The sequence below is a fragment of the Macroventuria anomochaeta genome (genome assembly GCF_010093625.1).
Source record: "Macroventuria anomochaeta strain CBS 525.71 unplaced genomic scaffold BU25scaffold_12, whole genome shotgun sequence".
NCBI classification, from domain to species: domain Eukaryota; kingdom Fungi; phylum Ascomycota; class Dothideomycetes; order Pleosporales; family Didymellaceae; genus Macroventuria; species Macroventuria anomochaeta.
This window is the reverse complement of record NW_022985373.1, coordinates 529,830-551,139: the sequence shown is the minus strand read 5'-3', so window position 1 is coordinate 551,139 and position 21,310 is coordinate 529,830. Positions and strand designations below refer to the sequence as shown.

The window sequence follows — 21,310 nt, the reverse complement described above, 5'->3', positions numbered from 1 at the left end:
CGGCTAGCGTCGCAGCATGCGCTTGGTGTTTGCTACTGGGCGAATGGACAGATCGAGGACGCTGTGAGGCTGCTAGAACATGTGGTCAAGGTGCGGGACGATACACTTGCAGAGACTCATCCTGATCGGCTAGCATCAGAGGGCTGGTTATGCTATATGACTTCGAACCAAGATTAAATTCGACTCTTTCTCTTGAAACGTTCCCGCTTTAAGCATTTTCAGCAACTTTGCTTGATGCATCGCTTCAAGATCCCTCAGGCGGTCAGGGGCTTTCAAGACCATGCTTCCAGGGACGAGTCTGGGGACACACTTAAGCATAACGATTGCGACTCGACAAAGACCTATACAAATCGTGAACCTATCTCAAGACATATCAAGAGCTGCAGAGTACTCCGCTCAATCGCAAAAGTTCTGAAGACATGTCTTGCATGTCTGGAAGATTTCTGGCATACCCATTTGACAAAGCAAATTTAAGCCATATGGACTTAGTTCTCTAAACCATGTGATTTCCTAGTACATCCTCGCAACCGGGATCCTTCATCAGATTGCTGGGATATTGTCTGATGCTATCACTTCGCCAGTTCGCACTGCTTTACTCGGTGGCGGTGGAGCTTCTGATGCCGGTTCCTTGCGCTTACGGCTACGCTGTCCCTTTTGTGCTGCAGCCTTGTCCTTTGCCGCACGCCTCGCCTTAGCCTCTTCCAGGTCCTCGAAACTCATCACTTTCGCCTTTCCTAACACGATGGACCTGGTCGATCTACAAGCCTTAGCTTCGTTGTTGATTTTGGAAAGAAAACGGTTGCGGTCCTTCAGGAGGGCTCGCTCAGCGAACGAGATCTGAGCAGCATTTGCGAGTTTCTGTATGCAAGTCTTTGTCTCGTCAGGCACGTTGGTGTCTTGCTTAATCATGTTGTGTAACGATGTAAGCGCTTCCGCTGTCGCCGGCGCCACCGGCGTGATGGGTGTTTGAAGCATTACATCAGGCGCACTAGTGCTGGTAATGGCAGCTCCTGAAATAAAGACTTCAGCTGGAGGTCTCGGGACGTCTTTCAGCACTCTATCCGGATTGAAAGGGTGCAGACCAGTCGCAGACCAGTCGCAGACCACCCAGCTCTGATATTCCTTTGGGTCAATGCTCTTTCCCTGGCAGGACTGTACAGATAGGTAAAATGCTCTTTGCCAACTACGTCTACGCCTCCTCGGTTCAGACGTTCGACTTGATCCCGATATGCGGTCTTCAAGAGTACAAAAGGCCTGAAATCGCAAGGCGGGTATACGACACAAGATTATGTTGTTAGTGAGACAGAACTTCAGGATCTCGAGCATTTCGTGGCTTCCGAAGCCAACGCACACAAGCACACGTGGCATTCCATTAGCTTGTGCTTTGGCCTGAGGATTGAATACAGGCGTAAGCCACTCCAGACTGATCCTGGAGTCGGTGTAGCCGTTCTCAGAGTGCGCATAGTGCCATCCTGGGGTCTCGTGAGTGGTCCAATTGCTACCATGGGTTGAAGCGAGCCAGATAATGAGTGGCAGCAGCGCCCTGCCATCGGCACTCACGCATTCAATCACGGTGACCATCGCTTGAACGTTCTTCTAAGCGAACTTCCTGTTCATCTCTCGTGTCAACTCCATAAAACCTCGTAAACTGCCAGCGGGAGTAGCCGTCACCAAGGAAGGGCGCTTGCAGTCGACCAGTCAAGAAGATTAAGCATCATGCCAGCAACGCCTCTTACCATCCCCAACCATCAACATCAACACTCGCTCAAGCTACAACCCCACGACTCAGATGTCCTGCCAAAAAACACTTATCTGTTCAACTGCAACAACCGTCAACATGCGGTTCTCCATCCTTGCCCTTGCCGCCAGCGCCCCTGCCGCAGTCGTCACACCGCGCACCGACCACGGCTCCTGAGACTGCACCGGCAGCGTCTCCTCCCCCGCCAATGAAATGACATCCATGTCTGTCGACACGGCCTACAACAACGCCGAGCTTGCTGCACCCGCTGAAGTCAGCGGTACACACCGCTACACGCCAGGTGCCGAGCCCAAGGAGGAGGCCAGGTGCAACAGATGCGAGTTTTTGCTATGACTTTCACGGTATCCGTAAGTGTCGACCTGAGGAACGGGTATTGGCAGGGGAGGCGCTTAGCTGAGAGTGCGCAGGCATGAGCCCGTCACAGAGATGGCACTGCTCCTCCATTTCAGCCGGCTCCTTCAGCTCAAGACCCTGCAGACGGTGGTTCTCTTGCAACTTGTTGTTTGCGTCTTCTTAGTCTTCGTGGAGATGAGCTTCGGCATGCTGAAGAGCGCGTTGTGCGGCTTCAACGGCCTTGGTAGCATGGCCGATACGGATGCTGTTCTCCATCTCGATGATGCGGCGCTTTGCTATACGTTGAGCGTGCATGTGGTGTACCTTGCCTCGTTCGAAGTCGCGCAGCTCTGTCGTTTCTTTATCCGTTGCAGCGCGTTTGTCTGCCGATTTTTGTTCTCTGTAGTGGGCGCCATTGTTGTTCAATAGGTTGTAGTAGAGTGGTTTGTTGTTTGCTTGAAAGCGGTTGAGTAATACGGTGGATGCCCATAATAAGCAGGATGGAAACGACTATAGAGTAGTGCATTCACACCGGGCTGGATGGTGGCCCAGTGAAAGCTCCAGAGCGGCGATAGTGATCCCTTTCCCTTGCTGTTGTGGTGTGCATTAACTAGTGAAAATCGCAAAACAACTTCACTCTAACCCGGATGTGGCAGCAGCAGCAGCAGAGACTTTCGTTGTTGCGATCCCAGTCGTGTTGATGTTGTTTTTGTTGCTACCATCGTCAGCCACGAGGAAGGAGCGACCCGACTGCAGTGTAAAGATGACATTAGGAAAGTAGATGTCTATCTTTGTGATATCCAAACCTGCAGCAGCACCCCTACCACACCTCAGCTGCCACGAACATGCCACCTTCTCAGCCTCTCCTCCTCGTACTCGTCCGGCTCCTGACTTCCCTCCCCTCAACCTCCAAATGCGTCGTCTTCTTCTCAACCTTCACCACCTCTCCATCCCCATTAATCCCATAATGCTCCGGAACCAACACCCTTCCATCAGCCCCCACACCCGGCGTCGCCACATGAATTCCCTCAACCAGCACCTTCTCTTTCTCGGGGATGTCGATATGCTTTGGCTTCTCCGCGCGTCTCGTGCCGAGCGGTGGGTCAAACCGCTTGCGCAGCGTCTTGATCATCTGGGTGAACCAGAACCAGTTCAACCCGTTCAGTACCAGGTTGGAAACGAGGTATGCGAAGGCGAGCCAGAGGGGCACGGTTTGATCGTCTGCGAATTGCAGTATATCTGTGCGCTCGGTGGCGCCAACGTCGATGGCTGTGGCGTTGTCGAAGCTCTTGATGGCCGGGTCGAGGAAGGTGACGGGCCCGGCGTGGTACGCGGTCCAGATGTCGCTGAAGACGCGGATGGATTGGTATGTGCCCCAGAAGAGGCGGCAAGACATGAACGTGAGGAGCAGGAGGATGCCGTTGATGAGTTGCAGGGTCGAACCGGTGAGGGAGAGCTTGTCGCAGAACCAGTGGACGTTGAGGAAGGGGGAGGAGAGTTCGTAGAGGATGAAGGTTGGGGCGTAGAAGTTTACGAAGGGCCGCTGGGGTATGTTAGCTCTCGACCACGCATCTTCGTCTTGGGCAGCCGATCTTGGGCGATTCTTGAGGATCTGAAGGAGCAGAGGAAGAGAACACTTACGAAGCCCAACGAGAAGACGCACAGCGCGCTAATAGCATGGAACAGCATCCCTACGCCAAACACGCCAATATTTTGCACCGTGACAACCAGATCCCACAAAAAGTACCCTCCAGCAAAAGCCTGCACCAGCCCCGTGCCTCCCGTATACCCATGCACCCTCTCCACGCCTCCCATACTCTCCCTCTCCTTGTCATTCCACATAACCCATAGCGCTAAGCCGCAAATGACCATGCTCTGCACAAACGACACAATGTGCACGTCCCAGTTGAGTTTTGTGCGCGCGTTGAACTGCGGGTAGATAGTGGGGAAGAAGTAGCGGCTGAAGGCGGGCGAGATGTGCTTGTTGGTGATGTGGTAGAGCGCGTAGGCGAAGGCTACTTCGTGGAAGTGAAGGGACAGCGTGCGCAGGTGTAGGGCGTCGGCGAGGGGCTGCACATATTTGACAAGGTACTCAGGGCGCTCGAAGGGGAATGGGTCATGCATCGCGGCGGTGGTGTAATTCAGTCGTCGTGCTGGTGGTTGGAAGCTGCGAATGAGGGGTGCGGTGGGCGGAGAGGTGTCGCGTGGGGAGCTTGGAGCTCGGGGGTCGGGAGCTCGAGTGGGTCGGGACGGTAGAAGAAGACAAAAGAGCTGCTTCAGTCGCGGGAAGCTGTTGAAGCGGCTCTATCGCAGTCGGAGAGGTGAGACGGGGAGACAGACAGCGACTAGGTGGCGGTGGGTTGATGTTGCCTAGTGATGTCGAAGTGCATGTGCCCTGCCCTTAGGGATGCGGCGGATCGCCAACCTGGGTCATCTCCGAGGCTTAGCGAGCTTCGAACCAAGCTGCGCCAACGAGTTACATCAGGGCTGTCGCGTGCAATGTGTCTCACGGCGTCTTCGAGTCACGAAAGACACGGGAACACGTCATGTTCAAACTGTTCAAGTGCTCTGGAAGTTGCTGTTCCGCAAAGTCGTCATTTTGACAGCCGCCAGACGAACCTTGTTTATTGGGATGTTGCACGACTATCTGTCAAACGATCTTGATCTTCAGAAATGAGCATATGGGTATCAAGAAGAACATGGATAGCGAGAATATTTTGCGTATGTGCGGTGTCACTTTGCGCTCTTTCAGGCATGCGGGGCACACGGCGGATCTCAATGGAGTGTGTTCTGGTCGGTGGTGTAGTTTGAACCAGGAGTAATACGGTAGTAGGCCTTAACGGATAGGGAACCCAGTGGAAGTTCTGGCATAGTCTACTGTCTGGGTGTGGCGCGTGTCGAACAGCAGGCGTGTACGGCTTTCCCCACAGAACGGAGGAGGATGGGATGGTCCTGCATGTGCTGACAGATTCAGGTTTCCAGGAACGGCATGTGGATGTGGTGGGTAGCGCGTGTGTGCTGCTGCTGCTGCTGCTGGTGCTGCTGCTGTGTACAATGAATGCTTGTTGTATCTAGGTCCTAACCGCGACGCTGGTGGTGGTTGATAGCGGAGCCGAACCGTATCATGGAGTCGGTACAACTATGGACTCGTACACGGTCATCTACGGTGGGGGTGAAGGAGACGCGACAGGATGCGCCTTGCGACAGGGATCATTGCGCTGTTAGCGAAGCTTCGCCAAAAAGTTCCGAGGCCGAAGCTACGGCGGGTCCCAGCATCGTCTGATCGTCCCATTCACGGCGCGATGAAAGCCATAGGGAGGTCCCTTGTGGGCCGTCGAGCTTCAAGTCTACATGATGCTTCTCGGGTATCTCGCATCACACCATGCATCACATCCCGCACATTCACGAAACCCGCATTCGCGCCGAAGCCGATCATCGACATCAAGCACATCCGGCAAGCCCCCGGACTGTACGAGCAGAACTGCATAGATCGCAACTATGGCGCACACAGCAAGAACTCGTGGCGAATCATCGAGCTCCACGAGCAATGGCTGGCTCTGCAGCAGAGCGCACGCGAACTGCGATCACGAAACAAGCAGCTGCGCGACCAGATAGCAAAGGACGGGGCAGAGAAGCAGAAGGCACTCGGCGAGGCCAAGGCAATGAAGACCGAACTCAGCGAAGTCGAGGCAAAAGAGACGCAGCTGCAGGAGGAGATTGAAGCATTGGCGCAGGACCTTCCGAACCTGAGCAGCACGCACACACCAGTCGGCACCGAGGCTACGTTGGTCGACTACATCGGCGAACACCCCGATCCATCCAACTCGAAGCCGTGGAAGTCACACGTAGACATTGGCCAGCAGTTGGGGATACTGGACTTTGCAGGCGCATCGCAGACTTCAGGCTGGGGGTGGTACTTCCTCGTCGGCGACGGTGCTATGCTGGAGCAGGCGCTTGTGCAGTACGCTCTGAGTGTCGCCAGGGGGAAGCGCTGGAAGGTGGTAGCGCCGCCGTCACTCGTGTACTCGCACATCGCGTCAGCATGCGGTTTCCAGCCACGAGATCAGAACGACGAGCAGCAAGTCTACGCCATCGAGCAGCCAGAGAAGGACAAGGCAAAACCGCAGCTGGCTCTTGCGGGTACAGCTGAAATCCCACTGGCCGGCATGAAGGCCAACGCTGTCTTGAACGAGGCAGAGCTCCCCCTCAAGACGGTTGGCGTGAGCCGATGCTACAGAGCCGAGGCTGGTGCACGAGGAGCGGATACAAAGGGCCTGTACCGCGTCCACGAGTTCACCAAGGTCGAGATGTTCGCCTGGGCCGCGCCCGACCAGACCGGAGAGGACCACTTCGCCGCAACGGACGCATCCAGCTCGGAAACCGTTTTCGAAGAGATGCTCGGTATGCAGCACGAGATCCTCACCGCGCTCGGTCTCCACTGTCGCATCTTGGAGATGCCTACAACAGACCTCGGCGCAAGCGCGATCAGGAAGCGGGATATTGAAGCCTTCTTCCCATCCCGACGGTCGATAGACGACGGCTGGGGCGAAGTCACCTCCACGTCCATGTGCACAGATTACCAAAGCCGTCGACTGCACACTCGTCTGCGCACTGCCCATGCGAACAAGCTAGGCTTTCCGTTCACGCTGAACGGCACGGCGCTCGCAGTGCCGAGAGTGCTAGCAGCTATCTTGGAGAACCACTGGGACGAGAAGAGCGCGACTGTCAGGATACCACCGGTCCTGCAGCCATTCATGGGAGGACAGACGGAGATCTCGAAGCAAGCATAGCATTGGCGTGTGTGGACCCAGATACATGTACGATACTGTTCATAACCCCCTGTATAATATCGAAGAAGACTCTGCGGCGACGTTGAGCATTTGATGGCAGCGACAGGATTGTATTTGGCCCGCACGCTCGACGCCTGCCCTGCACTCGCTGTCAAGTCGTCCAGTCGCGTGGGGCGGCTGTGGTTTTGCCTCCGAGGCTGATTCAAGCGGTGGCCGGCTAGCACCCGCGATTGGCTGTGGGCAGTTCGATGCCGGGCTGCAAGCAGCGAACAAGAGCAGGTGTACACGCCACACCCAGTGTTGAGCGATGCAGCAGGTCTGCTGAAACGCTTCCTACACCATCTCCTCGAAAGCACTCATCTCGTACTACTGCGTGTGTTCCCGCTGGTCGACAGTCGCACGCGGTGCCAGTGCTTGGGTGGGGTCACTTGAGCGGGCCCCGGCTAGCGGACCAGCCTTCAGATCAACAACGACACGCATCCTTGAATCCTTGAGCCGCAGCAGCATCCCGGAAGCGCAGCCACCTGCTTTCGACGCGCCCCTCCTTGCTGTCGAGGTGTGACAAGCGTCCAGCCATCTCGGCCGTCGCAGCGTGAGGGCGCATCGTGGACCGACAACATCTTTGCATCCGCCAGGTACTCTCATCGCTCACGTCACGGTCGCAAGCGCGGTCGCAAGCACGGTCGCAAGCACGGTCGCAATCACGGCCGCAACCACAGCCGCAGCCGCAGTCGCAGCCGCAGTCGCAGTCGCAGCGCATGGTTTCCTACCCCGACTCCCAGGTCGGGAGCAACGTCAGCGCCGAGCGCGCCAGCTCGCTCACCATCCGCCGCCCGCCCTCGGTCGCCTCGCACTCCTCGCGCACGTCGACCATCCGCCGACACCGCCCCCACCGCTCTGGAGGATCAAGCTATGGAGGGAGCAGCGTCGGGTCGCAGAACGAGTTCCCCGTCTTCACACACACGGGCGACGTCGAGATCGTCATCAGCAACGGGCGCAGGGAGAAGCGCTACCTGCTGCACAAGCTGATCCTGACGCAATGCTCGGGCTTCTTCGACGCCGGGACCAGCGAGGAGTGGTCGGGCGCTGGCGAGGGGAGCGTCGCGCAGAACATGAGCGCGGCGGCGCTGGCGAGGAACCCTGCAGGCTCGCGGCAGGACAGGAAGAAATGGCGCTACGAGCTGGACTGGGGCAGCGACGACGACGTGCCCATGCTCGTGCAGAAGGTGCTCCTTACCCACCCGCCCAGCTCAGGCAAGCACATACTAACACCCACGCAGCGCGCACAACCCGCCTTCAGCACAGTGTTCGGCGACGGCACGCACCCACCGCCCGCGCGCAACAAGCCCATCGCCCCCTCCTCAAACTTCCTCCGCAGCACGACCAACTTCTCCACCGCCCAGCTCTCCACCGCCCAGCTCTCCACCTCCACACCCACCCCGGCTCCCCTCGACCCCGACGACAATACCTTCCGCGACTACGATAACCTCTTCCGCATCTTCTACAACCACGCGCCCTCGCTCGACACTCTGAACATCGCAAACGCCTACGTCGAGTGCAAAGCACTCCTCCAACTCGCCGACATGTACTCCGCCATCGACGTCATCGGACCACGGGTGGATCACCATCTGCTCCGCTTCCAGGGGCGGCTGTGGAAGCAAATCGCAAAGTACCCGCCGAGTTACTTGAAGTTGGGGTACATGGCGCGCTCGAAAGCGATTTTTGCCGAGGCCATGGTGCACGTTGTCGGGCAGTGGCCTGCCGCACTCCCTCAGCTACGAAACCAGGTCCCCGACGCGGTGCTTGATCTCATAGAAGACAAGTTCGAGGATATGGATGAGCTCAAGGTGAAAGTCGAGGTCAAGCTGTTCAGACTCAGTCTCACAACAAGCCGCGGTGAGCGCGTCAGTCCGAGTTCGAATTGGCTAGACTGGATGGCCGTCTCCCTGTTTCGCCAATGGCTCGCTGAGAACACAACACCACCTCCCGCCCCCATCCTTAAATCCCCAAGGAACGGGAGTGCGACTCCGCGCCCAGATCTCAGCGCGAACTTTAATACCGGGAGGGTGTTCAGGCTCCTCGGCGCCGGCGGACCCAGCTACCTGAATCACGACGAATGCAAGCGGTTTCTGCGGCTGCAGCACGATCAGTACAACCGCGAGAATCTGAAGAGGTTTGAGAGAAGGATCGAAGAGGTGAAGAACAAGGCCAAGGACGCGGTTAAGCCGCTGATGAGGAATTTTCTGGAGTTGGATCTTAGGGAAGGGGGGCTGCCGTATTTGACGTGTACGAGGGTGGACCCGCAGGATTTTCCTTGGGATGCGGTATAGGGGAGGTAGAGAGATGGAAGGAAGAGGAGGAGGGGGAGGAGGAGGAGGAGGAGGGGGGGGGGGGGGGGGGGGGGGGGGGGGGGGGGGGGGGGGGGGGGAGAGGAGGCTGGGAAGGTGTGGGATTTCGTTACGCGGGTTTTGAGATTGGATTTTTGGCGCCAGATACCCTTGGATGTTCATATTGGCTTGGTACTTGCACATAGTAGATAGTTTGACGATTTGACGATCGACGATTCGAGACGGCAGACGAGTAGTTCATGAGGACGTAGTAATGACAGCGATGTACGCTGGTCGTGCATTCTCAAACCTTTGCCGTTTTGCTCGCGTTCCCCCGTGTACGACTCTGCGGTTAGGTATAGGAAACCTCTCGCCTCTGTCCTGGACTTCTCATCTTCGCCACACTACATTTGTTCCACCGAAAATGCAATGCCGTCACAGACATGCACCTGCTCACACAAGAGCGGCCCAAAGATCCCATGTTCTCTTGCTCTTCTTCCAGGCTGGACAAAACTCTTGCAGAAAACCGTCGACCTGCCCTTCGATGTGCCAAAATCAATCTCACACAAGTCCATGCCCGGACTGAAAGACCCGTATATGGGCTCTGCGACCTTGCTGTTCAACCTTTACTGCTGCAAAGCTCTTTCAAATCAACGAGCCACAGTTTTCATGCTTGGTGTCTGGGTGGCAGACGAACGTGCCAACTCCCTCTACGACATGTCTGTCTTCGCCTCTACAGCATGAATTCTTACGCATATAAAGAATGGCGCTAACTGATCCTTGACCGCTTACTACACACGACAGTCTTCTGCTCAAGAATGGCTGTACAACTCAATGATGCGACCGCTCTTCCAAAACAACCCGGTCGTTGAACTATGTTTTCTTGTTCTGCGTCTCCTTCAATCAAAGGCTCCTCCCAGCTCTGTCGATGGACCAAAAACTACTTGACGCAATTCCATGTTCAGAAAAGGGATGTCGTGAGCCACTGTTCCTGTCACTTCCGCTGTTGTTCCACGCCAGCGTGGAGGTACTCTGTAACGGTGTAGAAAGCCTTCTGAGCTCTAGGGTTAAGAAGGTCGGCCTTCTTGACCGCGACATACATACCTCCAACTTTATGTGCCAGTGTCTGCGTAGGAAAACATAACATCACCGGATCCAATTGATGTCTGCCTTCGACTCTGGTACTCGAATCCACACCGCACGCTGCTGCATAAAAACTCATTGGGTCTGCCCCTCAAACGCATGACTATGCAGCTCCCTCACAATGTCCGAAATACAATCCCCACTGTATCCATGTTGCGGTTTCTGAAACTTGCTGCGATCCACTAGATGTGTCGGTTTGCTGTAAGCTGTACTGACACATACAACCAGCGTACCTGCCCCTCTGCTACTTTACTACACGAAATATCTCTTAGTTTCAAAAGCTAGACGCTCAGCACGCATGTGGTGACTGCCAAAGCCTCTCAGCCGCCGAAGCTATGGATTCTGCTGTGCTTCTAGCCCCAACAAAAGTCTTGCTAAAGAAAGGGAGAAAGCATTTTCGACGTCTGAAGGACGAATGCGACCATTCCATGTCCGCCAAGCGTTCGTCGAAACAAACAGATCGTTGGTGCCGCCCCTGCTCTCCGTCAATGATGGTACGTCGACCTTCAAGAAAGCACCGCGTTGCTCTTCATGTGCTACTGCTTGTCTGAGAAATCGAAACGTCACCACGATGCAGCCATGTCCGCCTTCCATTCTGCAACTTCAACGCGTATAAAGCAAGAATCGGCCTTTCTTCCTCTGATTGTGCAACAACTGTGCAGGACATATCACAAAAGCATCGTCCCGATCGGTATATGTTTAACCGTGACTGTTGATGCAATTTACCGCCTGGAAATTCGCCATCTCCCATTGCATGCCTCCAGCAAAAGAAGCTTTCCACTATCTTCATATTCGAGCCCTGGCGAGCTGTAAATTGCAGCATGGTTTCTTTTGAACCTGAGTGCTGTCTCCATATATACATAGATCTCAGCGCAGGCTTGGACCTTAGCCACTACCGTCTGCCTGGAATCAATAGAAACCAAAGCTTCCCTAGATCAGATACATGTTCTCAAACGCACACAAAAGCTCGCTTTGTTGTTTTCTGTCTATTTCTGGCAGTCTGAAACCCTATGTGAGGAGGTGCATGTGCGTGCTTGGCGACTACAATATCCAATATATGGAAACCTGTTGATTGATATCACGACCTTGTTGCTACACATTGCCTGTGAAATCTCCATAACTAAGCCAAGGCCTCCTTGTGTGAAAATTCCTCGAAAATTGTTGGGACCCCTTTGCTGTTATTCCCTCGGGTCGAACCACATCCACTGAAGTTCTAAATCACACCGGAAATGGCAGGTGTCGAAGACTTTGCCTGAAGCACTCGCATGGCTGACCGCCTCATGGAGGGAGGACTAAATCCAAAATGCAAAGATCCCTAAAGCCATGTTGTCTTCTTTTTCACACAGAAGCCTGTTCAAAGTATTAAAAGCCGTGCCGACAACATGCAGGGTTGCTAAGGCTGGGAAAGGATTTACACCAAGTGCCTTTGACAACTTCGCACAAAACTTCGAACCCAAATCTCGTGCTATGAAGCAGGCATCGAGACTTGAGTATGTAGCCATTGTGTCTTTTTAAATAAAACCATAAGCGCGTTCAAACACACTCGAGCACCTCAATCCGGTTGTATCTCACTACACCCTGCTGGCAGCAATGCGTTTCCACACCTGCTGGCAGCAATGCGTTTCCACACCTGCTGGAATGCTCTAGGATGTTCAAAGACTCCAATAAGCACTCCAATGTTCTCGATTGAGAATTTGAAGTTCATGGAGGAGGAGGTGATGATATTGTGGAGCACTGTGTGCCTCTAGAGTGACACTATTATAATGTCTCGCACGCTCCCCATCTATCAACCCAGTCTAACCCTGTCGACCTGCGCGAAATCAAACCTTGTTTTTACAAGTTGAGGTGCCGGCTTCCTGAAACCTCCGGGGTGCGAACACATGTTTGCTTTCCGCAAATCGTGTCGGCGCTCAACATGGACATCAACTGTCAGAAAGTTTTATAGATTGCACTCACCCTTACGCCGCCTATAGATTGCCGAGGTCCTTCTCCTTGGGACTACTGCCTACAGACTCTGCCACTACCACGTTCATTCGTCACGTTCTTTCTGCCCTGCGGGTCTGCCCCACGACTATTCCTCGAAATCAATCACGATCGTTCGTTACGTCTTGAATATGGTCTTTATAGTTCGGCAAGCTGACAGCCCATAGATGGTTCATACTACATAGCGTTCTTACAATACGCTGCATGCCCTCATACCGAGCACCACTTTTTGCTGTTATAACCAAAGTACAGTACAATGCCTTCGTGTCCCGCCACGAGCAGGGACCAAAATCCATGGCTTCACGTATATAACTTCTCTGAAGGGCGGGGATGCCCGTCATTACGAAAGATACCCAGCGGCCAGTGATGTGCGCTCCATAGCCTCCGCATCATCATCCTTGGCCCACTCAGCACCCTCCGCCTCTTTCATCTCGTACCCAGTCTGCCAGTTCATTTTAGAATTGCCCGCCCCAGGAATCCGCCATATCGCGCTGCAACCCGCCACGCCCACATCACCCTCTCCTTGACTACAGTCGAGACATACACCCAGCATGCCTTCTTCCCGGAAGTCAGTACGGTCAGCTATGATAAAGTAGAATGGTTGGATTGTATCATTCTGGTCTTGGAGGGCGTTGAAGTGGCCGTTCGCATCGCGCAATAATAGGTTGCTGGAATCTGGAGTAAGCGCTAGTTTGGAACTGTAGGAACCTGAGTCGCCGGCATTAATGAGGGCCTCCAGTTGCTGGCGAGAAGCAACAGTCAACTCGATATGTGTCCAACTACCGCAAAGTTTTAAACAGCGTCTGAATTGATGCATGTCCTTTGCCAGTCATGAAAGAACAAGAGATGCATGCGATAGACTTCGGTCTCTCCTTTCTTCTGAACAAAAATGATCCCAAAGCATGAAGCAGTCGCCAAGTTGACCTTTCCCTCCATCCCACGCTGGTTCAATATCTATGCGACTCCATACATACCGCCTGCTTCTCATGTTCGGTCCGATTTAGAGGAAGACTCAGCACAGAACCAGTGGAAGCTTTCGCCGCTTCACTTACCGCCATCTCTCCGCAAAGATGCTGTATATCCGCTTTCAAAAAGAGCCAAACGCCAGCACTATGTCTCTCCCTTGCCTGAAATAAAAAGCTCTCCTACTGTTTGTTATGTCCCGGCAATTCCGCTCTTGAAACCACGAAGTAATGCAAGGCATGATTGCTGAGTTGTCGAAAACTCTACATCAAGAACTTCATGATTAGATAGGTCTTGTCACTATCAACTCTATGCAGAATCCTTGTGACGCGATCTGAAAAAACAGGCTTCGAGGACCTAGTTCTGAAAGTGAGGCTACCATCAGCGCCTCCATCGCTCTTGTGCTGCAGTATCTGCTCAATGTGGAGACGACCAGCAGAAACCCGGTCTTGCTCACCACGATACGTGCGCACGCATATGAGCGCTGGGTAGTCGTACAGCCAGAGCATTGCATCTCAAAAACCTATCGTAAATTACATGGAATAACTGCCTCCTACTCTTGTACGACCATGTGCGTTGGCCGATGTAGTGTTGGGGGCGCCAGGCAGACAAGATGCCTGAAGCAGACTGAAGACGCAGTCCGCTTTGGACGCGCATCGCGATAGTGAGATAGAGCAGCGCTGTATATGTAGCAAGTGCAGGTGTCCTAAACGGGAAAAAGTGAAGCGTGCGCGCCTTCATACTCATGCATGGGGACGTATAGTCGTGGCGCATATAGGCGTCCTCGCACAACAGCACCTGTCAAGCTGTCAAATTCACGCCAGCGTTTCACAACGCGCAGACTTTGTCTTCCTTGAGCGCATCTGACCCAACAACCCTGTCGTGGCAACATCGCCAAGACAAGATCTGCGATTTATCTCATTGCTGGGCGAACCGTTGGTCTGAGTGCTTGCGGCCGAGAGAACCAATGTTTGTGCAACCTTGCGTTTTGTTCAGGTCGGCAGCGCGGAAGCAGCCCTACGACGGGCGCTATGGTAGCTTCGATCGAAGAGATAGGCTTTGCGGGGATAGTGTGTGCCGGAGATGGTGTTGATGCTGAACAGACAAATGGGGTCGAGGTATTGTGCAGTGTTGAGCCATGCTGTGTTGGGGTCTTACGTGCTGTGAAGAGGTGGGGCGACTCTTTGTCGTACTTGCACATACATGTCGAATACGGTCAAGTTATACGCAGTGCGAGTATGGTAATTATCGGAGCATGGCTCGAAGTGGGTCAGCATGGCTGGCCTCCGCATTCGATGATGGCAGGAAACACTCACTCTTTGCCGACCTGTTTTGTCCAACAAAGTCAAAAACGCCACAAAGCTTGACGACAGCACTGCAGCTGTCAGTGAAAACTACCACAAAGGCACAGTTGAGTTGATTATCGTTTTTGTATCGTCTGCAAGTACTCATGCATCATGCCGTGCGAGCGCTTCGTCATCCATGGTGACATTTTGCGATCGTTCTTAGATCGATTGCGGGAGAAAACGCCTGCGAAGGGCGATGATACGAACGGGACTATGCAAGGTCCCGCTGTCATTCGAACAAGATTGCCGTCGTCTCCGTTGTCAGTAGGAACTGGTGAATGCACAAGGTAACCCCAGGCAGGAGCGCAAGGTCTATTGGGTAGGACCGCGTGCACGGGTGTTTGGCGCAACGCGTCTCATGCTCCCGTCTTGCACCCCGCTCGATAGAGGATTTGACAGGTTCGTTGCACGCGGTGCACTGGACATGGAAGTTCGATCGAACAATGTGTGGAGGTTTAGTTCATAGCGTACTGATAACATGTGATGTGAGCGCTGCAGTGTGGCGCCATGGTTGGAGATAGTAGTTACAACGAGACGCGGTGCGAGTTATGCTGCTGTTTTTTGGCTTTCGAGTCAAGGATTAACTATATGTGAACAGACGGACCGCAATCTGCCTGTGTCACCAGCATTACGCTTTACGGCCGAATTCTTGTCCATTAGTTAGCAGGTAGTTGGCTGCGACTCTGAAGCGAGATTGGCAAAGACAAACGACTCGAAGCTCTCGAAAACGAGAAATCCTGCCGCTCGAATGTTCTTGTTCGTGCGTTGGAATCCAGTCATGAAACCCATACGGACACTCTGCAGTCCGCGAGCGGCGCTGTTGGTTTGCTCGTCGTAGGACATGTCATCACGCTGTACTGGCATTCTACCATCATCAGCCGAGACTCCGATGGTGATTCTCAGTCTTTGGATTTTACCCCGATTGAACTTGCAAGTTCAGTCGTCTCGGCGACATTTTGCGCGCGGAGACAAACGCTCAGTGATTTCTTGAGCTGTGACAGACGGGAATTGATGCATCGTGAGGATTGCCGCATTGTCCGGGGTCGCTGTGGTGATCGCACAGTGGGGTACTGAAGAGGGTCGAGCGGAGCAACGCGCCTAGACGGCATCGCATCTGAGCGCAGAGCTTGAAATGAGATTACACTGAGACCACGTCAATCAGCGATCCAAAATACCGAGTAGCCTGCTCGGTGTCGTGCTTTCGTTACTATTTCCTCTGTAGAGAAGTGGCAGATTAGCCCAGTCTTGAATGTGCGCAGCCGTACCCTGAGGGCAGGTTTGCGTCATCAGCACTTCACAACGTCCGCTTCCTATTCGCAGAGCAAGGCTGCATGTATGGTAAGGACACCCTTGTTCGCTCACTTACGTCGAGTGGGTCGTGGTACCATGGTCCCGGCGTTGTGTAGCCCCGGCGAGCGGGAGAGATCCGCCGCAGTGAAGCACATATCCTCACCTCCTCCGGCATTGTGCATGTTACCAGAGTCGGCAGACGTGCATGGGCACCTCGGCCAATAGACACCGATGATGTGAGCGAGTCCATGCCTGATGCCACCAAGTACGCAGCTTTCCCCGTAGCAGATTTGTGAGCTGTTCAAATCTGCCACCGCCGGCCCTGTGCAGTGACAGCGGCTCCAGGATGTGGATCCGGACAGGTCTGCAGGTCGCTTCTCATGGGACAGGTTTGTGAACTTCGGTTCTAGAAGGGCATGAGGACGCCACTTCATGTTAGCGACCACGGTCCGTAGCAGCTCAGGCTGCAGCTTGGCCTTCAACATTATTGAGCGGTCAGACTGTGAAATCATACCGCCTTCCAGGAGATAACAAGCGCTTCCAATGTGCAGTCGCGTGGATGAAATCCATTCCTTTGTTCGTGAGCGTCCGGTGAGGCACAGTTTGAGCAAATGCTCAATGTCTGAGTTCATTTTACACACTAACACGAGATGATCGCGATATAGACGGCTCGGTTGATTCGCTAGATTGTTTCAATTTGGAATCCACGATGTTGTGGCTTTTCAGTGGATAAACTCGCCAGAATAGAAACGGCTTGTGTATTGAGCGGTGACCGTCGAGTATCGAAAACAATGACAGTACTAGCTTCTCGGACCGACAATGTCTGAAGCCAATCGTTTGCAGGACTCATCTTGCAATTACGCAGCTGTCCGATGTACTCCCAAAAGAGAGTTCTGGACAGGGTTACCCACGTTTTGCTGTGTGGAACGAAGCTTGTATGACCTTCGGCAGGCTGCAGGCTTCAATGTCAATCCGTTCGTATTGACAAGAAACGACAGGGCGACCTTGTCTGTAGAGTTTGAGCGAGCGAGGCTGGCACAGGTGACGAGTAGTACGACTTTGATGTAGGCGATCGTGCGGAGTGCAGATAGCTGATGTCGTATCCTAGGAACTTTTGATCGCTTCCACAACGCAAGCTTCAGTCGACATGAGCTTGGCTTCCAAACTCATCTCCTCCTACCTCAAGTCTGTGCTGCAGTTCCAGCGAAGTTGGTGTCGATGCCAAACAGTCGCCCTGGGTTCCTGGGAAACGGGACTTGTCACCAATGATTCCAGTGGACTCGCACGTCCCTTGGCTGATTGGGGTTGTTTTGATTGTATAGACCTCAAATGCCTTGGACAAAGGCGGTGCGGAAGAGGAACTGGGCGGTATGCAGGGTTCAGGCTGTATGAGCGTTTGATGCAGTGCTACACGAATCCTTCGAAGCCATCCTGCACCGCTGCACTGATCTTTGAGTAGTGCTTGCGTCCACTAATGGCGTTTGATCCAATGAAAGAAACTGCCGGATAGAAGTCTGACAAGCATCTGGTGTGCGCCATAGAGCCTCTTTGCGCACATGCACACTGGACGCCTTCTGCACGGCGCTTGGTTGCGTGAAGGTTAGCGCGCCGGCAAGAGCAACGCTTCGCTTCATAAGAAGCACTGTAACCATCGCGAGTCCTCTTTTCTGTTTCTGTTGCATTCGTCACTCTTGAACTCGAGAGATCGAATCACTTGTCGTTTGCCGAGTCGTCAATATTTAACAGCCGGAGCAGCCTGTCGATGTAAGTCATTGTTCCGTTAATCTCCAGGTGAACAGATACTGACCTGTTCCTCCACACAGTCTATAGCCGATAGTTGTTCGAGACATTGGACAACTGAAGCGAAACCATTCATTGCATCTTGCACAAGTACATCTCTATTGCCACGGAAGTGTGCCGTTTGCCGAACGGGGCCAGCTTCGTATCGGTACCATCGTGGTGCCCACGCCTTCTTACTGCCGCTGTTCTCGGTTGGGTGCAGGTGTTGTCCACAACCTTCATCTCCGGACTGCGTACGTATGCTGAGCGGTTTGCGTTCCTGTCCAGCTACTGATCGTGTTCGGGCGTTGCACGCGAACTGTCTGATTGCCTTCGGCCATATTCTTGGTTCGTCGTAAAAGGTGGCTGTCCCATCCTCGTGGACACGGTACAAACGAACCATCTGCAGGCCTCTTTTGGCCGCCACCATTTCAGAGTATCATCCCTTACCTTACTGAGTCAGGATCGCCGCTGCTTCTCAGATTATGAACATCCAGTCTCTTCTCAACTCTCCCAGTGGCGGCAGTGGCGAGTATCAGCGTGCAGCCCCTCCATGTCCGCCGTCCGCTCAACGCTGCCTGGCTCACAGTGTCGTCCCAAAGAGACAGAAGCTAGCCAAGGACGCTCCGGTCTTCTCTGAAGGGACCAAGATCGTCGGCCATGTCAACTACCCCCCTCATGAGGCTGGCAACGACCGCATCCTTGAAGCTCGACATCGCGAGTTTAGTGTCTTTCCACTCGGTCAGATTCTCAAGAAGGGAGTGCGACACATCCCTTACGCCAGCGACAAGAAGGACTTCCTTGACAAGACTGGCCGCGATGCCTTCAAAGGTAAGTGCGTTCGGCCCACTGTGAAGACGCTGAGCTAACCAAGCTACAGTCATCCAATACACGTTCAAGAGGCCTGGTGAGGACAGGGAGTACGTCGTCGTATGGGACTACAACGTAGGTCTTGTTCGCATGACACCCTTCTTCAAATCGTGCAAGTATCCGAAGGTATGTCGTTATCATCAATCGATAGCATTGTTGCTGACCATTGTAGACCGTGCCGGCAAAGGCGCTGAACCAGAACCCGGGCATGAAGGACATCAGCTACAGTATCACCGGAGGAGCTCTGGTTTGCCAAGGTCAGCCCCAAACATTTGCAAGCATAAAAGGCTCACTGACGCGTCGCAGGCTACTGGGTGCCGTGGCAAGCTGCCAGGGAGATCGCAGCGACATTTTGCTGGGACATCCGTTGGGCACTTACACCGGTCTTCGGCAACGATTTCCCTCAAATCTGCAGGCCTCCTCATGACCGTAGCTTCGCCAAGTTCGTCATCGACCCCGAGATCGTGAGGTTCTGCACCTTAGAGACCGCTCGCTTTAAGGAGGAAGGTGCCTCATACCGACTCTTGCAATCAAAGGCACTGTCGCCGGTTATGACACCGATCATGGCACCACCGACGCCAGTCTTGACTCCGCCGACATGGAAGCAAGACGTCCTTCCTGTATATCCCGAAAGCGGCTACGGCACCGATATTGAGCGGAACGGCAACACCGTCTTCTCACCCCAAGTGTCTCCGCGAAGTCTCTACATCGTCAGTCGTTTCACTTCAGTCAACGGAGCAGAGCCACCTACTTCGCCAAACACGACATACTCCTCAGCCACGTGTACACCAGTCGTTGCATTTGCTCCAACACCACTGATGCTGCCGACATCGATTCCGGACGAACCATACTGCAAAAGCTTCCGAACGAAGCGAACATACTCGAAGGTGGCGTACAACGACAGTGACTGTGGTGTTGCAAAGATCGATACACCACACAATGAGGTGCCAGATCCCATCCAGGACACCTGTCCGGCTGGGTCTCATTCCCCCCGTACTCTCGAAGCAGCCGAGATCTTGATGTCGCTGAGTGTGGTGGCACGCAACGTAGCGGCGTTGCCAGAGCCCAAGCGCACTCGTCGTGACTTCAGGTCCTAGGTGCTCCCCACCTTCCTCATGCGCGATGATGACGCATCACTGTTAACAAACACACCATGGAGGTCCCTTCTCTCCTCGTCGCTCACGACGCCTCCTGCCTTCGGTCAGTCACACCAAGCAACAACATCAGCATTCTTACCTTCAGAACGCTCGTTCTCTTCAACAACCAAATCGAGTTTCCACCATTTCCGCGCTTCCTGATTTCCTTCGCAATACTCACTCATTCTTAGGTGGTGTTCCGGTCCAAGCACACATCGTCGGTACTCTCGTTCCAGCGCGCATCGTTGATACCCTCGCTCCGCTATCGCATCAGCTTAGATTCAGCACGTATCGTCAGTCCTCTCGCTTTACACCTGCATCGATAACGTCATTAAAGATATCCTGCTGGAGCCTCTCGCTTTCCTAGCGCGCATCGTCGGCACACTCGTTTCTCAGCGCGCATCCGGTCTGGCTTTCTTGCTCTCTACTAGATAATATGGCGTTCAGGTCAGCATCATTATGAACATCTTACGAGTAGCATCATAGAGCCCAGCTTTGTATATACCCCTTAGTTTCTGTAGATAGATGTCTTCACTGGCGACTTATCCAATATGATTGACGAGCCAAACCATCGTCGTTCTTGCGATCTCACATCCTTGATTCTGTCATGTACGTTCGATCAGCGTATATACAACTGGCTGACTTACCTAGCCGCCGCCTTCAAATTCTCAATCTTTTTCTTCGTCGCAGGGATGACCTCCGCCTCATTCCAGACATACGTCACACTCTCCTCCTGAATCACCTTCTTCGCCCACTTATCGAACTTCGGCAACCTCTCAAAGCCCTCCACCACACTCTTTGGCAACAGCCCATTCTTACTAAACGAGTACACCCGCAGATTAAACGGCGCAGTCAACGCCTCCGCCAGCGTCACCTTGCTACTGCCTCCAAAGAGTGGAGGTGCATCCTTAAGCAGCGGCTCAATCTCCTTACCCACCTTGTCCAAAATTTCCTTCACAAGTTCCTCCTTTTAGCCTCATCGTCGGCGGGCAGGATCTGGAACCAGTTGCTCCCGATCTTCTCGAACCATGTGTCGACAAAGGAATTGATGCGTTCTCGCACGAGAGCGGCGTCGGCGGTGCCGGTAGCAGGGACGAGGTGGGACGTGTATGCGTCGGCGAAGAAGCGCGCGACGACGCCGGGTTCGGTGAGGATCTGGTTGTTGAATTCGATCGCTGGCACCAGGCCACGCTGGGGGGGGGGGGGGTTGGACAAAAGCAACGAGCGGCGACAATTGCAATGAATGGGTATGTGCAAAGGGCGAATATGTTGGACTATGGATTAGGGAACGTACGGGGTTCACTTCAAGATACCATGGCTCGCACAGCTTGTCGAGGTCGATGATGACTTTGACGCACTGCAGGCCGAGTTCTTTGATCACGATGTGTGCGCGGTGAGCCTAGGAGCAGCGGTGGTTGGTGTAGACGGTGATTTTGTCGCCCCATCTTGGATATAGTGAGGTTGTGATATCCGAGTCAGGGAGCTTTGAAGTTAGGCAGGCGAATGACTAGTGATGACGATGCAAGGCGATGCTGTTGGAGATGTGTACTTCAGGCACACGGAGTATGTCAATGGTCTTTAGTAGGCAGTG

General features: G+C 53.9%; 11 protein-coding genes across 11 annotated transcripts in view; 5 read left to right on the top strand and 6 right to left on the bottom strand.

Moving 5' to 3' along the window:
- The window catches only part of BU25DRAFT_430610 (HET-domain-containing protein), a gene marked incomplete at both ends in the record, with an annotated part of 3,275 nt that extends 3,098 nt beyond the window's left edge, over positions 1-177 (top strand). The window contains one exon of the mRNA XM_033708614.1: positions 16-177. Within this exon, the coding sequence (XP_033562986.1) occupies positions 16-177 (162 nt within the window). The remainder of the gene's footprint in view (positions 1-15) is intronic.
- A 450-nt stretch (positions 178-627) lies between these two features.
- Positions 628-1,095, bottom strand: BU25DRAFT_317781 (uncharacterized protein; the record flags this gene model as incomplete). The annotated part of the gene is made up of 1 exon (XM_033702219.1): positions 628-1,095. A coding segment is annotated over one exon (468 nt), but the record flags the coding sequence as incomplete, so codon positions are not given.
- Positions 1,096-1,960: 865 nt separating this feature from the next.
- BU25DRAFT_490410 (uncharacterized protein) lies at positions 1,961-2,608 on the top strand (the record flags this gene model as incomplete). Its single annotated transcript, XM_033711493.1, has 2 exons — positions 1,961-2,064; positions 2,167-2,608. 2 exons carry the CDS (start codon positions 1,961-1,963, stop codon positions 2,519-2,521), a joined length of 459 nt encoding a protein of 152 aa, XP_033562984.1. The 3' UTR covers positions 2,522-2,608.
- A 340-nt stretch (positions 2,609-2,948) lies between these two features.
- Positions 2,949-4,216, bottom strand: BU25DRAFT_457579 (DUF887-domain-containing protein; the record flags this gene model as incomplete). Its single annotated transcript, XM_033710122.1, has 2 exons — positions 2,949-3,635; positions 3,734-4,216. The coding sequence occupies 2 exons, from the start codon at positions 4,214-4,216 to the stop codon at positions 2,949-2,951; spliced, it is 1,170 nt and encodes a 389-aa protein (XP_033562983.1).
- A 1,178-nt stretch (positions 4,217-5,394) lies between these two features.
- Positions 5,395-6,882, top strand: BU25DRAFT_338744 (seryl-tRNA synthetase; the record flags this gene model as incomplete). The annotated part of the gene is made up of 1 exon (XM_033702740.1): positions 5,395-6,882. One exon carries the CDS (start codon positions 5,395-5,397, stop codon positions 6,880-6,882), a length of 1,488 nt encoding a protein of 495 aa, XP_033562982.1.
- Positions 6,883-7,640: 758 nt separating this feature from the next.
- Positions 7,641-9,212, top strand: BU25DRAFT_338933 (uncharacterized protein; the record flags this gene model as incomplete). The annotated part of the gene is made up of 2 exons (XM_033702747.1): positions 7,641-8,108; positions 8,163-9,212. The coding sequence occupies 2 exons, from the start codon at positions 7,641-7,643 to the stop codon at positions 9,210-9,212; spliced, it is 1,518 nt and encodes a 505-aa protein (XP_033562981.1).
- A 3,463-nt stretch (positions 9,213-12,675) lies between these two features.
- Positions 12,676-13,152, bottom strand: BU25DRAFT_420733 (uncharacterized protein; the record flags this gene model as incomplete). The annotated part of the gene is made up of 1 exon (XM_033708038.1): positions 12,676-13,152. One exon carries the CDS (start codon positions 13,150-13,152, stop codon positions 12,676-12,678), a length of 477 nt encoding a protein of 158 aa, XP_033562980.1.
- A 988-nt stretch (positions 13,153-14,140) lies between these two features.
- Positions 14,141-14,702, bottom strand: BU25DRAFT_32196 (uncharacterized protein). The gene is made up of 2 exons (XM_033702252.1): positions 14,615-14,702; positions 14,141-14,557 (listed from the first exon to the last, which is right to left on the bottom strand). Exon 2 carries the CDS (start codon positions 14,497-14,499, stop codon positions 14,212-14,214), a length of 288 nt encoding a protein of 95 aa, XP_033562979.1. The 5' UTR covers positions 14,500-14,557; positions 14,615-14,702; the 3' UTR covers positions 14,141-14,211.
- Positions 14,703-16,791: 2,089 nt separating this feature from the next.
- Positions 16,792-18,054, bottom strand: BU25DRAFT_420732 (uncharacterized protein; the record flags this gene model as incomplete). The annotated part of the gene is made up of 5 exons (XM_033708037.1): positions 16,792-17,055; positions 17,115-17,378; positions 17,491-17,607; positions 17,742-17,916; positions 17,972-18,054. 5 exons carry the CDS (start codon positions 18,052-18,054, stop codon positions 16,792-16,794), a joined length of 903 nt encoding a protein of 300 aa, XP_033562978.1.
- Positions 18,055-18,198: 144 nt separating this feature from the next.
- On the top strand, positions 18,199-19,680 carry BU25DRAFT_420731 (uncharacterized protein; the record flags this gene model as incomplete). Its single annotated transcript, XM_033708036.1, has 4 exons — positions 18,199-18,544; positions 18,594-18,709; positions 18,756-18,840; positions 18,890-19,680. The coding sequence occupies 4 exons, from the start codon at positions 18,199-18,201 to the stop codon at positions 19,678-19,680; spliced, it is 1,338 nt and encodes a 445-aa protein (XP_033562977.1).
- A 677-nt stretch (positions 19,681-20,357) lies between these two features.
- BU25DRAFT_439277 (uncharacterized protein) lies at positions 20,358-21,164 on the bottom strand (the record flags this gene model as incomplete). Its single annotated transcript, XM_033709099.1, has 3 exons — positions 20,358-20,686; positions 20,758-20,910; positions 21,078-21,164. The coding sequence occupies 3 exons, from the start codon at positions 21,162-21,164 to the stop codon at positions 20,363-20,365; spliced, it is 564 nt and encodes a 187-aa protein (XP_033562976.1). The 3' UTR covers positions 20,358-20,362.
- Between the last annotated feature and the right edge of the window lie 146 nt (positions 21,165-21,310).

Bases quoted from the DNA above. Each gene is read 5' to 3' on its own strand.
- BU25DRAFT_32196 (XM_033702252.1), bottom strand. From the start codon at position 14,499: ATGTGCAAGTACGACAAAGAGTCGCCCCACCTCTTCACAGCACGTAAG.